The sequence below is a fragment of the Gopherus flavomarginatus genome, chromosome 14 (genome assembly GCF_025201925.1).
Source record: "Gopherus flavomarginatus isolate rGopFla2 chromosome 14, rGopFla2.mat.asm, whole genome shotgun sequence".
Taxonomy (NCBI): Eukaryota; Metazoa; Chordata; order Testudines; family Testudinidae; genus Gopherus; species Gopherus flavomarginatus.
In genome coordinates, this window is record NC_066630.1 from 3,494,123 (window position 1) to 3,509,694 (window position 15,572).

At 41.9% G+C, this 15,572-nt stretch overlaps 1 protein-coding gene and 1 long non-coding RNA gene across 2 annotated transcripts in view; one reads left to right on the plus strand and one right to left on the minus strand.

Moving 5' to 3' along the window:
• The window catches only part of FANCA (FA complementation group A), a 62,986-nt gene that overhangs the window by 39,132 nt on the left and 8,282 nt on the right, over window positions 1-15,572 (plus strand). The window contains 10 exon segments of the mRNA XM_050923279.1: window positions 916-1,106; window positions 2,034-2,130; window positions 2,841-3,017; window positions 4,148-4,221; window positions 4,795-4,923; window positions 8,509-8,599; window positions 9,724-9,890; window positions 10,503-10,608; window positions 12,527-12,586; window positions 13,073-13,177. Coding sequence (XP_050779236.1) covers window positions 916-1,106; window positions 2,034-2,130; window positions 2,841-3,017; window positions 4,148-4,221; window positions 4,795-4,923; window positions 8,509-8,599; window positions 9,724-9,890; window positions 10,503-10,608; window positions 12,527-12,586; window positions 13,073-13,177 — 1,197 coding nt within the window.
• LOC127034435 (uncharacterized) lies at window positions 3,687-7,947 on the minus strand. Its single transcript, XR_007769392.1, has 2 exons — window positions 7,707-7,947; window positions 3,687-4,870 (listed from the first exon to the last, which is right to left on the minus strand). It is a non-coding gene; the product is annotated as an uncharacterized LOC127034435 (long non-coding RNA).

The window sequence follows — 15,572 nt, forward strand, 5'->3', positions numbered from 1 at the left end:
TTTGCCCCCTCTAATTTTCATTCTGAACTGATCCAGGCAGTATTACATGCCTAGTAATTTTTCAGACCACAGCTCTCAGTTCTGCAGCTAGATTCTGTGTTGCATGTGTGAGGAGGCACAGCACAGAAGATGACTTTATACTATATTTGTGTGTCCTGGATTCTGGATCAGTGCAGGCCATTTTGTATGTTAAAGCATTCCTGCCTGTGCTGGCAATCCCCTGTGCTACAAGCTGCATGGGGGAGGCAGCACAGAACTGTGTATAGATGCTTTTATGTTTCCATATGTTCTATGCTTTAGAATGGCTGTTTTTCCCTAGGAGCTGTTAAAGCCCCTTTGCTGGAGTGATGTAAAGGGGTTGTGATGTAGCACCTGGTGCGGAACTGGACATCCACCACTGTTACCAGCCTTAGTCAGCTTTTAAGAGACAGTTGAGACTCTGAGTCGTTCTAAATACCTAGGTGCAAGATCCAGAGCTATGCCTTTTGTGTTCATTGTTTTTATTTTTCTTTTTTTTAGTGTTTCCTTGGTTTTGTGCTCTTCACTCTGTTGTACTGAAAGGATTAAGTTATGAGACTGATAAATGAATCTAAATGCCACGGATCTGAAAAGCCATTGGCCTTTAAAATTCTGCAAGGGTATAATTAAAGTTAGTTACGCCAGGTTACAGTTGTAGAATTATCTTTATTTCTGCTGTAGAAGCTAACCAGAAACTACTTCAGAATTCCAGACAAGGAGGAAGTTGTCCAATTTAATTGGTGCCTTCTATCTGCTAAATTGCTCTTTACGCTGAATTAGTCACTGGATAGCAGCAGTATTCTGCCCCTTGATTAGTTTGAGGTTTAGTTGAGACTTGCTGCTTTGTTACAAATGCTATGTATCTTTTCATCTAGCTATTTATTTGTTTGGCTGCAGGGTCCTTCCCTAAATGATGCTCATGTTTTAGGACTAGCTGCCTTTATGATTCATTTAAATGAATCCAAATTTTTGATTCCTGAAGTGAACATTGGCTCCAAGGTTGCTGCTGCAAAAGGCCTTTCTGTTGCTGAGTACTGGAACCATTTACTAGTGTGCAGGACAGGGGAGTCCTTAGCCTTCTGCATGAGGTGAGTTTCTTCCTTCATCGTATACTAAGTTTCCCTGTTTCTAGGGATGACTTGCATTTGGCACAGACAGGGATATGGAACATTACATCCTATCATGCAGGTGATTCCCCTCTTATGAATGTGTGGCACTCACACTATGGGACATCAGAGGTGTAGCCGTGTTAGTCTGGATCTGTAAAAGAGTTCTGTGGCACCTTATTGACTAACAAACGTATTGGAGCATGAGCTTTCATGGGTGAATACCCACTTCATCAGATGCATGTTACTGGACGTGTTAGTGTTTAGATTTAGAACGTTTTTATTTGAAAATGAAACTTAAAAGTAGAAACTTTAGACCAGATGTGCCCCAAGTTTGCCCACCAGTAGGCTGCATAAGAAATTTGGGAGGAGCCCAGGGATTGCATCTAATTTGGCATGATTCAGAACAGATTGAAGCCACCCTCATCTTTCCGTATGGAGGTGTGATCCATGGAAATTCCAAATCCTACCTGGTCTTAAATCAAGATGAAGCTTTTTTTGGCACTTGTGGTCTTTGCAGTCTACACCCCCATATTAAAAATTAGGGTGGCTCTGGGTCAGCTCTGAATTACACAAAATAGGACTGCAGTCTCTCTCCCAGGTATGTTGTGATTTTATTCTCATCTTTTTCTAGACTTCCTGTGCCAACTTTTGAAATGATTTAGTAGTTACTTTTATCACCTTGCTCTTTAAAATCCATTGTCAGAGCTCGCACAATGTTCCAATATGATTACACTGTTGGAGTGGATATCACTGCAGTTTGTATTTAGACCATTCTGAAGCATGATATCCTTGATTTTTACTTGGCCCTGGGCTCTCCTGGATGGAAAGCAACAGCAGTTGAAGATGGGGCAGATATGACAGATGAACCAAACCAAATAACTGCTTTCTCTTTCTCTCTCCTCTCAGGTTTTGTACTGCAGCTGTTGCTTACTTTTTGTGCAAGTTTCCTTCCCTCTCTCATAATGATTTATGCAAGCTGCTTCCCTCAGGGCTTATAAAAAAGGTAAGCATTTTAATAATAAAAAAAATCCATTGCCATCACTTATTAAAAAGGCAGTGCCACTGGAACTTTTCTGTTGCCGGTATCTGTACTGTAATATATTAGTACTAATTACAGTATTTATCCTGAATCCGTTATGGGAGCTGCCTTAGCTCTCTGCTTATTCATTTCATAGGGCATACAATAGTATGTAGCCAACTCTGTTTGCTTTCTTGTTTCCTTACAGAGCATTGGAAGGTTTAAAAGTCTAATATTACATCCTATCATTTTTGTCCCAGATTCCATGATTTTCTTGATCTAATCTCCCCCCCACACACACACCCAACCTATATTTTTTTACAGTTTGGGATTTTTGTGTCAAGTAGCTGGGTAGCATGAGGAACAGCTAAACCAATGTAACTGAGACATTTTAGTTCTACCGAGTTAACCTCCAAAACAGACCAGGATTTATTAGAGAGAAGAGTAACAATCACGCTGCTCCAATTCTAAGGACTGGACTCATGAACTCTGTGTTTTAGGGCCTGATTTTTAGTGACACCTCCACTTTGTTTCCACTTGAGCAAACACATTTTTGCCAAATAATTGAATAAAAATACATTTTTGGTAAAGTATCCTTGTCTCTTTCCACACTCACTACTTCACGTAATTGGTACTGCACAGGAGCCTTTTTTAAATTCATGGCAATATGTAAATTTCTACTGTCTTTATTTTAGTTACAGTATGTTGTGCCACGGCTGAGCTTAGAGGCACGAGGAATTGGCCATGAGGAGGAAGCACCTGAATTGTCCTGGAGGTCCCTCTCCTGTCCCTCTGTAAACTACATGAAAACCAGCCTCTGTTTATGGAAGCAAACACGCTTTCAAGAACTCTTGAAGCAGAAACCATTCCAGGTAATAGTCCTATCATCATAGCATAATGCTAAGTCTTCAGATCTGTGCTTTGGGATTTCCCAGCATAGATGCAATATTATTACTCATTAGCAGCAGTAACTGCTCCCTGTAAGTGTATTATTTAGTCAGTGCTTGTACAACACTTTGAAGATGTGTACAACCAGAACTAAGCATTAAAAATTATCATTATCATCCCTGTAACCTACAGATAAGGTGCAGATAGGAGAAAAGACATGAGGCCTTTTGGCTTTTTAGAGAAATTGATAAAAAATAGAGTAGGATATAATGTGGTAATGCAGAAATAGTACTGTGGAGGCTTTTTAATTATAACTGTACAATAAATATATTTCTATCTCAGATGTATGCCTAACAATTTAATCTATTATAGAAACAGATCTATGAGAGGGCCAAATTTTTAAAAATGCTCATGGACTTTTCCTGGCACCCAATTTAAATCATGCAATCCCTTGAAGTGCACATGAACATTGGATTATTTGTGCACACCAGCACACATTTGTCCCTGTATCAATAAAAAACAGGGTAACACATTTCATAGATTTATTCCCTTCACCTCATCTTGGGGATTTATCTGATGTGACAGTTATTCTTTTATCTGATTTTTTCATTAAAAAGATGTCTTTGTGTAGAGAAATCACGGGAGACCATGAATAGAGTATTGTTAGGTTTATTTCACATATTCTATTAGTTAAAATGGTCAATACAGTAAAGTACATTTCCAGGTATAATATTTTGACTTTTTCTTTGAATGGAATGTGTTTGATTAGGCTGCCTTAGTTCCAGGGTATGTGTTTTTTAATTATTGTTTTCTCCTTTGATTTATATTGTCATATGTTCCACACTGGTGTCTAGATATTGAGAACATGGGCACATTAGAAGTATTAGAGATATGTGTGCTTTTAGTAGTCTTTGAAACTAGTGGTGGCTTGGTTTGCTAAGAGAATGCTCCAGGAACAGAAATGTTCTTGAGACTAAATGGGAACTGATAATTCCAATTGGTGTGTGGGCTGGGGGGAGTGTGGGGCTGAGCTCCTTTTGGTAACCCAGTTGTAGAAGTAATGTTTCCTTGCTGATTTTTGCTTTTTGGTGCTGAATCTCTGCGTCTTTCCCAGTTATCTTTCCGAGAGTGGCTGCTGTTTGAGCTAGAAGTCCAGCCTGAGAAGGATATCCTTTCTGTTTCTGAAAGGTAAGTGCAGAGTGGTCCTGTAAAAATGGAAGTAGTTTGAAATGCATTTCCAGTTAAGTCAGAAATAATAGAGAAGGTCCTAAGCCTCGAGTTTGATGACAATGTAAATAAATTTGTCTGGGTTGGGGCGTGAATTTCTAATGCCCCCACATCTCAAACAAGAGCTCAAGGTATGTTAGAAATGATGGGTTTGGCTTCCCTTGAAGAAGTTATACAAGGTAACCGTTGACCTCAACAGAATTGACTAGAACATCTTTCTATCTCAGGACTTTGCCATGCCCAGAAGCAAGAGATGGTTGTTACAGGACAGCCTGCAAACGCTATATGGCCAGCCTCGTTACGTCTCTGGATTGTTAAAAGTCCCTCAAGGGAGCTGTTAGTTTTTAATCTGTGTTCCTTTAGGAGCAATCACTTTCTAGTTTCATATAGATTTATCATATATGCAGGTCTGTGTGGCAACCTTCTTTCTGCCATTCCATTTGACTTGGTGTACTGTGTTCTCTTTAAAACAATGGACAGGAAGCACTAAAATTATTTGATATGAATCCAATCTTCCATTGTTCAATATTGCAGGCAGGACTTCCATTACTGGGCGTTGTACCAGTGGTATCTTCCAGCATCCTCTGCTTCTGGAGGCTGTGATGGAAACCTGGAAAAGGCATGTGGCATTCTTATTGGTACAATTCTGGATTTCTCCCAAAGGTACTTTATCTCACATGAATACACTTGTACAGCAGTGACAGGCTTACTGTGAATATGGAAACTAATGGTAGAGCAGCATTTCACTCTGTACCCACACCATAGGAAAGGTTCATATGTTGGATTTTAATGCACACAGTCACCTAATTGTTGCTGAGTCTCATTGACTCAAGCCCGAGCAATGTCATAGAATATTGCCCCTCACTCACTTCTTCATAATGCGTGTTTGGGGGAGGGGGTTGTGTATACACAAGTGTTTAAACATTTCATATTGCTATAGATGTGCATGTTTACCCAGAGTTTGATTTCCTCAGAAACGAAATTCTAACTTCCTAAGTCAACCATGAAATTATGTGATTCTGTACATCTGTATGAATAGAGCATACATTCCTGTACACCACAATGCGTTTGCACTATCATTAAGACTTCTTTAAAAAAAATTATAAATTTTATAAAACCTTATGAATGTTAATACTTCATTTCATAATTAAACATTTTAAAGTTGTTTGGGTGATTAGCACTTTGACCCCCCTGCTTTTGAGTAAGAGGTACCTCGTTTCTTAGTACTAAAGTAAAGTAGTGGTGGCTTGGTTTGCTAAGAGAATGCTCCAGGAACAGAAATGTTCTTGAGACTAAATGGGAACTGATAATTCCAATTGGTGTGTGTGTTGGCGGGGCTGGGGGGAGTGTGGGGCTGGGCTCCTTTTTGGTAACCCAGCTGTAGAAGTCACATTTGGTAACCCAGCTGTAGAGGACACTTCTGTGGCAGCCAGCATAATCCCCTTCTGTGACTATGGCTGAGATGGAAATCCCAAAGGCTGCTGCAGAAAACCTTTTAAAGTTTTAGTACAAGAGATGGGCCTCTCCCCTCGCTATTCCCCACTGAACACCACTCAGTACTGTGGATCTTGCCATTCACCTTGTTTAGTCTCTTCAGCACATGATAGAGTCATATCCCTGGGTAGGCTGCTCTTTCCAGGATGCTCTTCCAGTCCCCCAAGTGCACCCTTTCAAGTGACCCACACTTCCACTTCTCTTCGGCGTGGGATCCTGCACTCCAACCACTGTCCCACTGTGTCTCCAGGTTACACCTCTCTGGCTGCCAACCATGTAGCCAGTGGTCAGTAACAATATGCAGTGACACTCAAGCAGTTTCTCCAAAACCAAGTATGATTTATTTTGCCCAAATGGTACGGTGGAAGTAGAGAAAGAACTGACAGGGATTTGTAGGGGATCTTAATGCATGACAGTCTCTGTTAGCAAGAGTTAAGCTAACTGTAACCCTAATCGAGATTTGTAGAAGTGAGGATTGTGTGAGGTGAGTGGAAAAGAACTGTGTGAGAAGTTGTTTTGACCTTGTGTAGATAATATGAAATGTAGACCTGGAGTCTCTTAAGTGAGAAAAACAAGATATCAGGATGACCTATGTATAAACAAAATGCAGCTGTTATTTATTATTGTCTGTAACAAAAGTATAAATGCTGCTGTAATTGTTTACCTGTTGAGAGACCTGTCTAGGAAGGGGAGACCCTATGTCCTAGTGCGCACTCTCCCTGCTGTAGCTGCTAAACAGAATAAAGTATCTCACTCTGCTGCACCCAACCAAAAAGTGAGAACTAAGTTTTTCTCCGACAGTACACAGAACTGAGAAAAGTAGATTTAAATATCATAAAGCATATTGTCTTACATATGTTTGGCATTCCACTCAAGCCCCTAGGTAGACATAACTTTAGTCTTGGGGTGAGTCATTCTCTCTGGGCACTAAGTTACAGCTAGCTTGCTGCAAACCATGGCTCTCAGATAAATCTGTGTCAGCCTCGCTGCTTCCTGGCTCTGTCTGTCCCTCTGTCAGCTTCAGCTGAGCTGACCATTTCTTCCCTCTCTTTCTGCCAGAAGCCTTTTTTTTTTTTTTTTTTTAAATCTCCTCAGCATCTTTTGATCTCAGCCCTAGCCTTGGGAAGAGAAAAACATCCTAATTTGGATCAGGGATGGCTCTAGGTTGTTTTTGCCTCCCCAAGCAAAACAAATTTTGGCTGTCCCCACCCCAGCCCTGGGTTCTTCCCCCTCCCCCCACCTGCACCCCCCTGCCACCCAAGCCCTGGGCTTCCCCCTCCCCAACTGCACCCTTTCCGCCCCAGTCCTGGTTCACTGGTAACTTGCTCCCAGGGCAGGTCATTCAGCAGGAATTTCGGATGTGCACAGAACACAGACAGGATTGGTTCCCATATGGTTACAGAACTGCAGTAATGTGGAACAATTTTCAGCTTGTGTGATTGGAGGATATCTGGATGCATATTATAAGACTGTCCTCCATAATGAGGAAAAGTTGAGGTGCCTTTATTATTCTTTTGTTTCACTCTTTGTTTCTATGGGGAATTTGCCAATGCAATATCACTGTCTTCCTTTTAAATAAATAAAACCAAAAAAAAAAAAAAGGCAATTCCAGATCTAAAAACCACTGGGAAGCATTTCTTGCTCAATTTTATCCTACTTTTTCTACAGCAAATTACAGTGGGTCAGTATATTTATTTTGGGAGAAATGAAGTAACAGCTGTCCAAATTAAGCTTGAGCACTCCTGAATTTTGAGCTGTTCAAATCTGGAAGGCAGGTGGTAGATTCCCTTTCTGAATATTAACTAAATCTGGAAAGGAAAAGTCAATTTCTGCTTCCATGGCTCAGAACTGGAAATCCTCCTACGTGCCTGGTACTGTATCTAAAGCTGCCCAAGTCCCCTAGCAGAGCCTCCCCTCCCTTTTCATTTTAAATTCGAGTGGGATCTACATACCTCCCTTGCTAGACTTCAGATAGAGAGGAACACTGTCCATTTAGTCCACCCAATTCCTTCTTTGGTGGCTGCAAGGTGAGGTCACACCAGTATCTCTAATCCAGTCTAGGGATGTCTTCTCAAGGGGATATCTGGGCCAAAGCCTTCTACTCCTTGGGCTCACTTGTTCCCCATTCACAGTGCCACCCCGCTCTACCAGTGACCTCTCCATTCGCAGCAAGCTGCAGCATAAGGTTTCAGCTACCATACTCCCTCCCCCTCCCTTTCCTGTTGATAGTGGCCAAGAGGATGCTGGGAAATGTAGTTCTTTCCTTGCTCCAGGGCTGGCTCTATAGGCAGGGAGCTAACCAAGGAACTTACAGCTCCCAGGCTGGATCCCTGTGAGCTGCCGCCCCTGCAAATGGGCTGCTCCAAGCACCTGCTTGCTTTGCTGTTGCCTAGAGCCGCCCCTGATTTGGATGGTGCCAGCCAGGTAGCCTCCTTCCCTCCATTGATGGCTCAGCCACTGTTGTTTGAAGTGGGTACCAGAGAGACTATCTTATCTGTGTCATTGTTTAACTCTTCCTGGATTCCTTAACTCCTGCTTATAGCCTCCTTTCATTTTACTATATGCATTCAGTTAGGCATGAATATAAAATTGAACAGGGAAATCAAGTTTACATAATGCTAATGAGAAATAACGCAGACATTTTCCTAGTTTGTTACAGGTAGGATCACTGATTTTTTATTTTTTTATATATATATATATAATATAACTAACTAACTAACAGGGATAGTCATCAGTAGTCTCTCTTAATTCCAGGTCAGAGTTGGACAACTGTGGCCAATTGGAGAAGTCAGAGTTTTCCGTTCAGAACAGGACAGTCAATCCTGATATTCTCTGCAGATTACAGGTGATTTTAGATCATGATACAAATCCATATGCCAGATCCATGAATTTGGCATGATGAAATCTTTTCTAAAATTTCAGTGTATGGAAGACAGTCCTCAGTGTTTAGATATTAGGATTGGTGCTCTGGATACCCAAAGAAAATCAGTCAGAATATTTTCTCCACTGCTTTAGTGTGTTAATTCACATGTCCTTAAGGTGCTAGAACAGTCCAACCTACCTTCTTACAAGCTGTGAGAAAAACACATCTTTTGAAAATGTGCAAGCAGCCAGTCTTGAAGTCTAGATTATGACAGTTTGCATTACATGCTGAATTACATTTACAAAAGTGGAATTCTGTTATAAGAATTGATTTTTGGCCGTTCGCTCCCCCCTCTTCTGCCCCGTATTAATATACTTACATGCAGGTTCTTGAAGTAGAGTTTCCCAAATTAGTCTTACAGAGAAGCAAGGTCTCCATCTTGCAAAGATAAAGTGAGTTCTACTAGGCATTTTAGTACCATGGCAGCTCTTCTATTTGTAATTGTTTCTAATTAGCTGTCAAGCAAGTCAAGTTACATATCTGCCTGCATCTGACTGTTATTCAAAGGTACAAACCTATCTTTCCACTGAAGACATCAAAGAAAGTAACTTTTAATCTGGTCCTTCCTGATCCCACAGATCAATATAAACAAGACAGAACGCGCAAAGCACTCTTGGAATCTGGATTTTGGAAAGTGAAATGTAATCCATGTAGCCACCTAATCACTTCAGGCACTGAATAATCAGTAAAACTGTTTTCCTCTGAAACAGGGGAATCGAACTGCTGAGTAATGCAAATTTAGTAGAGTATGTTTGGCAAGCACCAATGTGCTCTACAAAGCCAAAAGCTAAAGAAACAAAGTTCAGAAGAATAAATTGGAAACTGCACGCTGGATCGATGTAGCGTTCAGAAGGGTGAACTCTCTCATTTCAGGGGTTGTTGAGAGAGTTCTGTCACTTCATTGTGTATTTATCCAGCTTCTGGGATTTCTGGGCACTTGTGCAGTTGCTGTAAATCTGAAATCGCCTGTGTCACTGATACCGTGGGGTGAAAGAGGATTTGAAATGCAGACTGATGTAAAATTATGAATTTCTTTCTCCCATCAGGAAGTGGTACTTGAGCTGGGGTGTAGGAAGACTTCACCCACTGGCTGCTGGAATGACAAGGGACACTTCCTATTTAGGATTTTCCAGGAAAGGTTAAAAACTATAGGAAATGGCTCTGCTGTAGGTGAACGGCTACTGAGGCAGCAGGAAATGCTACTGCAAAAAAGGTAAAATACCAACAGGATGCCAGAATGAGAAAAACATATCTGATAAAGCTACCTTCAGAAACTCAACTACACTGCACAACAGTGATGAAATAATTGTACATCCATTTTCCTAAGGGGTGATCATTAAGGAGGGAACATATTATGTATGTTTACTGGTTTAGTGTGATAATCTTGTGGGGTGAGGTGTTTATTCCCTAACACCCTCAGGTATTTGAGCTCTCACTCAACACACCACACTTAGCTAAAGGCGGATCCTGATAGTTCTAGGAATTCAACCTCCTGAACCAGTTATTTACAACCATCACTGCTTGTTTTGGTCACAATAACAGGCTTTACTTCCCACTAGGGATGAGATGGGAACTCCACCATTTCTAAAGTCATTGTTAGTGTGTCTTGAAAATGCTCTGAATATTTTATTGAAACACTAAATCCATTTCTGGACATGTGGAAAAATCCCCAGTGAGTAATCTTTACATTTCCTGGTAGCAGATGTTTAAGGAATTGAGTCTTGGAAAATTCTCTAAATTGTACTGAAAATCAGAGTCAGGCTTTATATGACCTGAGCGCTATTCTGTCCTCTTCTTGACTGCATGTTTTTAAATTTTACTTTAGGATTCTGTTGAGTCTCCCTCCATCATTTCTCATCATGATGTGTCGAAGAGGAAAGAAAATGACCTTGGATTGTGAAGATTTCTTTCATTTTGTAAACACTGAGCTGGTGTGTACAGTTTTCTCAAACAGTAGCAAGTTTGGTATTTGCTCTGCATAGGGATCTTAAACTTGAGAGTAGGGAATTTGGAGAAGAGATCAAACACAATCATACTTGAAAGCAGGTTGTGTGGGAACCTCAGACAACTTATGCTTCTGATGCTTGTGGCACTCAGGGCTGGCTCCAGTGTTTTTGCCTCCCCAAGTGCCCCCCCCCCCCAAAAAAAAAAAAAAAAGGCCGCGATTGGCTGCAGCTCCACTGCCACCGCTTCACTCTTCGGCAGCAATTCGGTGGCAGGTCCTTCCCTCCAAGAGGCACTGAGGGCCCCGCCACTAAATTGCTGCCGAAGACCTGGACATGCCACCCCTCTCTGTTAGCCGCCCCAAGCACCTGCTTGCTGCGCTGGTGCCTGGAGCCGGCCCTGGTGGCACTATAGATGTCCAGATACCTGGAAAAGTTTTGTGGTGTTGTGAACTTTACTAATGATTGATACTATAGTATTCCTCTGTGTGCTTTTTCTCTGTGGCAGAATGCACTCAGAGTAAGTTTGTCTGGATTCACAATGAGTATATTGTGCTGATGAGAGAGGACTCTTTGGAAATACTATATAAAGATTTGGTCTGATGAAGTCATCTGCCACTTTGCTGGATGTAGTGAATATCCCACAAATGGATGCATATCGGAGTAAAATCACTGATCAGCCGTTTAGACTTTTGACCTGCAGGGTGGTGTTTTAACCAGTTTGTGAACAATAGGACAGCTATTTTCAGTTTTGTGACCTTGTTTAAGTCAGGTTGAGTAGAGTAAAGTGTACAAAGAATTTTAGAAGGGGGAGTCCTTCAGGCTATACCCATTTTATTCTTTTTATTCCATGCCTCAATTATAGGTCACTTGTCATGGCTCCTGGAGCTTGTCAACAATATTTCTTGTTGCCATTAAAGTCATTAAGAGCATTTGAAGTAGAGAAATCTGCAGCATTCCCTGGTGGCCTGGAAGTGAGAGACTGAGTTTATAATCCTAGGGCTGGTCTTCACTACGAGGAGATCAGTGCTGTTGCAACTGATGCAGCAGGGATCGATTTTTAGTGGGTCTAGCGAAGACCCGCTAAATCAACGGCAGAGTGCTCTCCGGTTGACCCCAGTACTCCAGCTTTCTGAGAAGAGTAAGGGAAGTCAGCCAGAGAGCATCTCCCGTCGACATAGCGCAGTGAAAACAGTGGGATAAGTCAACCTAAGCTATGTCGACTCCGGCTATGTTAATCACGTGGCTGGAGTAGCATAACTTAGATCAGCTTATCCCCATAGTGAAGACAAGCCCAAAGTCTCTGATTTCTCTGACACCTCAGGGCACTGTACCAGGTCCCTGCCATATATATGGAAATTCAGACCCTATCATAAGCTAATTTTCCATCTTTAAAACCGTGAGATATTTTGAAACATCTTAGTATTTGACATAAAACAATAGCGTCATAATGGTTGTGCCATCAGCTTCTGGGGGGTCTCTTCCTTTTATATTCTTTTGGTGTTCATCAGCTTTATTTACTTTACTTGGCTAATGTAAATGCAAACCACCTGTATCTCTCCATGTGTACCTGGAACAAGGGAAATCCACTCATCCAAACAGTGTCACTCTGCCTGAAAGAAGTTCTGTTATCTACAGTATGCAATAAGCAGCATTATCTGTGTTACTGTCTGGCGATAGCAAATTGCAAAGCACTGTTTAGTGACTGACGTTGCTTCACAGGAGAAATGAAGTCCTGAGTGGGGCTCTAATGGGAACAAGTAACTGGGCTTTCAGAAAGGTTTATTCTGTACTGTCAGACCTACCCCTACTGGGAAGTATTGCCAAAGGATTGCAAAATGTTTAAAAAGAAAAAAAAATGTGCTACCTACTGAGTAAATTTCTTGTCCGTCTTATTCTGTCACAGAGGAACGTTTGTTACAGAGGATGTGCACTCTCCTATGACATCACGGCTCACTTCTTAAGGGTAACTGGTAGTTTAATCTTTCTCCTCCATTTCTCACACAATGCAAAGACTGAAATTGTTTGCAAGGAAACAATTTGCTGACTTTCACACTAGGACTCTGATCTGCCACTGTTAATAGAACTGGAATGTGCATTTATTTATGCAGTGGTTTTGAGAACCCAAAATAGCAACTTTGTGTTTGTGGACTTTGTATTTACATATTCTGAACTGTGGCTGTGGAAGAGGAGCGATGGATGTAAATATTGTATAGGAATTGGTGAAACGTGTGAGGGATTAGTCTACAGGTGTGGAAGTTTTATTGACATATTATCAGTTTTAGCTAATTTTCACAGTAGGAGAAAACTAGGTTCAGGGTAGGTTTGTGGGTATGATTTCCCTTCTGAACAATGCTGACTCCTACAGCTGGTTTTTATTAGTTGACAACATATAGGTTTGAAATGTATAGGAAAGATATATTATTATTATATTGTACTTCCACTTCTCCAGGGCCTGCTGAATGCCAGTTTGGATTATGAGGAACCAGCACAAGCGGTTAATGATGTTTTGAAAACATGTCGAACCGAGTGTCCCATTATCATTTCTTCTGCAGCGGTAAATGTTCTTAATTATGTTTCCTATTTTAAGTACTGGCTCCAAAATACAATGCAAACTGTAAATTAGCTTAGAATGTTAAGGGGCGGCGGGGTTAATGGGAGACAGGAGGGAATATTTTATGTATTGCTATTTTGGTTAATTTACAGTAAGACATTAGTTACATTGTCTTGACATATATAGGTACATATCTTAATACAAAATTAACAAGATTCAGCAAGGTATTGCATTTTGACCATATATTGTTATATCATTTCCTTTTTTCCCTAGAATTATTTAGACACAACCTTAACATGGGGCGGGGGGGTATGTTGTCACAATTCAGGGCAACTGCACCTGCATTTTCCCCCTGAGCATCCACTCTGAGGCATCTGGCTTCCCAGCTGTTGCCTTTTTTTCCGTCTCATTCCCTTCTGACCAGGATATTTCCAGGCTCCAGAGTTCTCTGCTTTCACTGTTATTCCCAGCAGAGACAAGCTGCCCAAGCACATCTGTTTGCTTTCTCTTCAGAGACTGATAAGAGTGATTGTCAGCTGTTGTAAGTTCTTCAAGTAGATCCAGCCGTGTATTCCACTTAGGTGTGTGCACTCCCAATGCACCAGTGCAGGAGAATTTTGCCTCCCAGTACTCAGAGGCATGGCACTCATGCCTCATGGCCATAGCCCCTTCCCTAGCTATGGCCAGTTTGAGCTCTTTGCCCAGAAACAGTTCTTGAGCATGTGTTTTGAAGAGATCAGATGCCATATGGCAGTGTTTCTGATCCTATTTACCATTGTGGGTCGCATCTGATACTACCTCCTATGGCCCTGAGGATGTCACATGGGCTGCAGCTCTGTGCTGATTGGGCCGCAATCTGGCTGCGGGTTGAGAACCACTGTTATATGGGATAACTCCCTGGATTCTGTCCAAAAAGCAGCAGACCTTGCTGATGCTTATGTGCAAACTAGGGTATCCAGTGAGCACAAACCCAGAGGAAAGGGCAGAAGCCTGGTATAAAGGGGGGGACCCCATTTTATCCCTGGGAAGGAGGGTTGCTTGGAGCCCAGGCATACACGTCCCCAGAATTGATTCCTCCCTAGAAATCACTCAGACCCTCTATAGAGGAGAATGGTCCAAGAAGGTGTTACCTATGTGACTGCCCTGAGCACGTGACAAATAATGGCCCTAAACCAGTGGGCCCCAAACTTTTTCAATTGCCCCCACCCCCGAGCCACGGTGGGGGCGGGAGTGAGGAGTGACTGGGAGAGGGGGACTGCTGGTACTTTCTCCAGAGTGGTCCCTGAGTGCTCTTCCAGGCTCCAGCAGCAGTTGCTGTTCTTCCTCCTGCCCCCTTCCCTGGTGCAGAGGCTGGTTACTGCAGGTAACTGTACTTTGTATCCTGGCAGCTGGGGCAAAGCGGGGCTGAGTGGCACTCCCTCTGCACCCCCAGGAAGCTGGCCCAGGCTTGCTGTGTGCTCCCTTGAATGTTTTTCTGTGCACCGCTAGGGGGAGTATGCCCACAGTTTGAGGACCACTGCCCTAAATTAAAAGAAACTAAACCCACATCCATCCAATCCAGATTAATTAAGCTATCTTTAACCTAGAAGGTGCCTCCAGGGCACCTCATTAAGTTGGAGGTGGACATGGAATTTAATAAAGTTGCAAGATGTAAATGGCAAAGAATACCTAGTGTGGGGAGAGACTGGTGCCCAGATTTCTCTGGTCAGGGAAAGCATGGTCAAAAGAGAATGACATGGCATTGGGAAGATAAAAAAATTCCTAGACCTGTCACTAAGATACATTTGGAGTGGGAAGGTTTAGAGAGTATCCTAAAAGTTAGGATGTTGGATTGTCTATTCCAATGGAAATGCTGGACTTTGGCTAAGGCTGTTAAAACTGTAACCCATGGTAAAGAGGAATATGGTTCTGTGATCTCAGATGGGAATATATACAACCATTCAGATTAACTTCTTTGGGGTAGGGAGAAGACTCTCAGGACAATAGAAAGAAAGCTGGGTGGGTGAGTGTAATTCAGTTATTCTCTGTGTATCCTTCTTCACTATCCTACAAGTATAGGATTTCCGTGTCCATATCCAAGTATCTCAGTGATTGCAACATTTCTCCTGTATTGTTTTCCTCTGAAAGGTACGCTATTGCTTTTATCCACTTTTTTTTGTGAATTTATGTGGGAACATGTTGTGTTTAAGTAGTAAATCAGAACCCCTTGGAGGCTTTTGTAGCATGTCACTATCTAATATTCCACAGATGATTCCAGCTTTGCTTATATGATTCAGGAAGAGTGAGCTGGTAGGGGAATCTTGTTTTGTTTGTGGAAATGTTGTTAAAAGACTGGAACAGAATTGTGGGACGATAGCCTATGGTTGTGCAGGACAGGGAAGGTGGGAGAAGCGTCTGT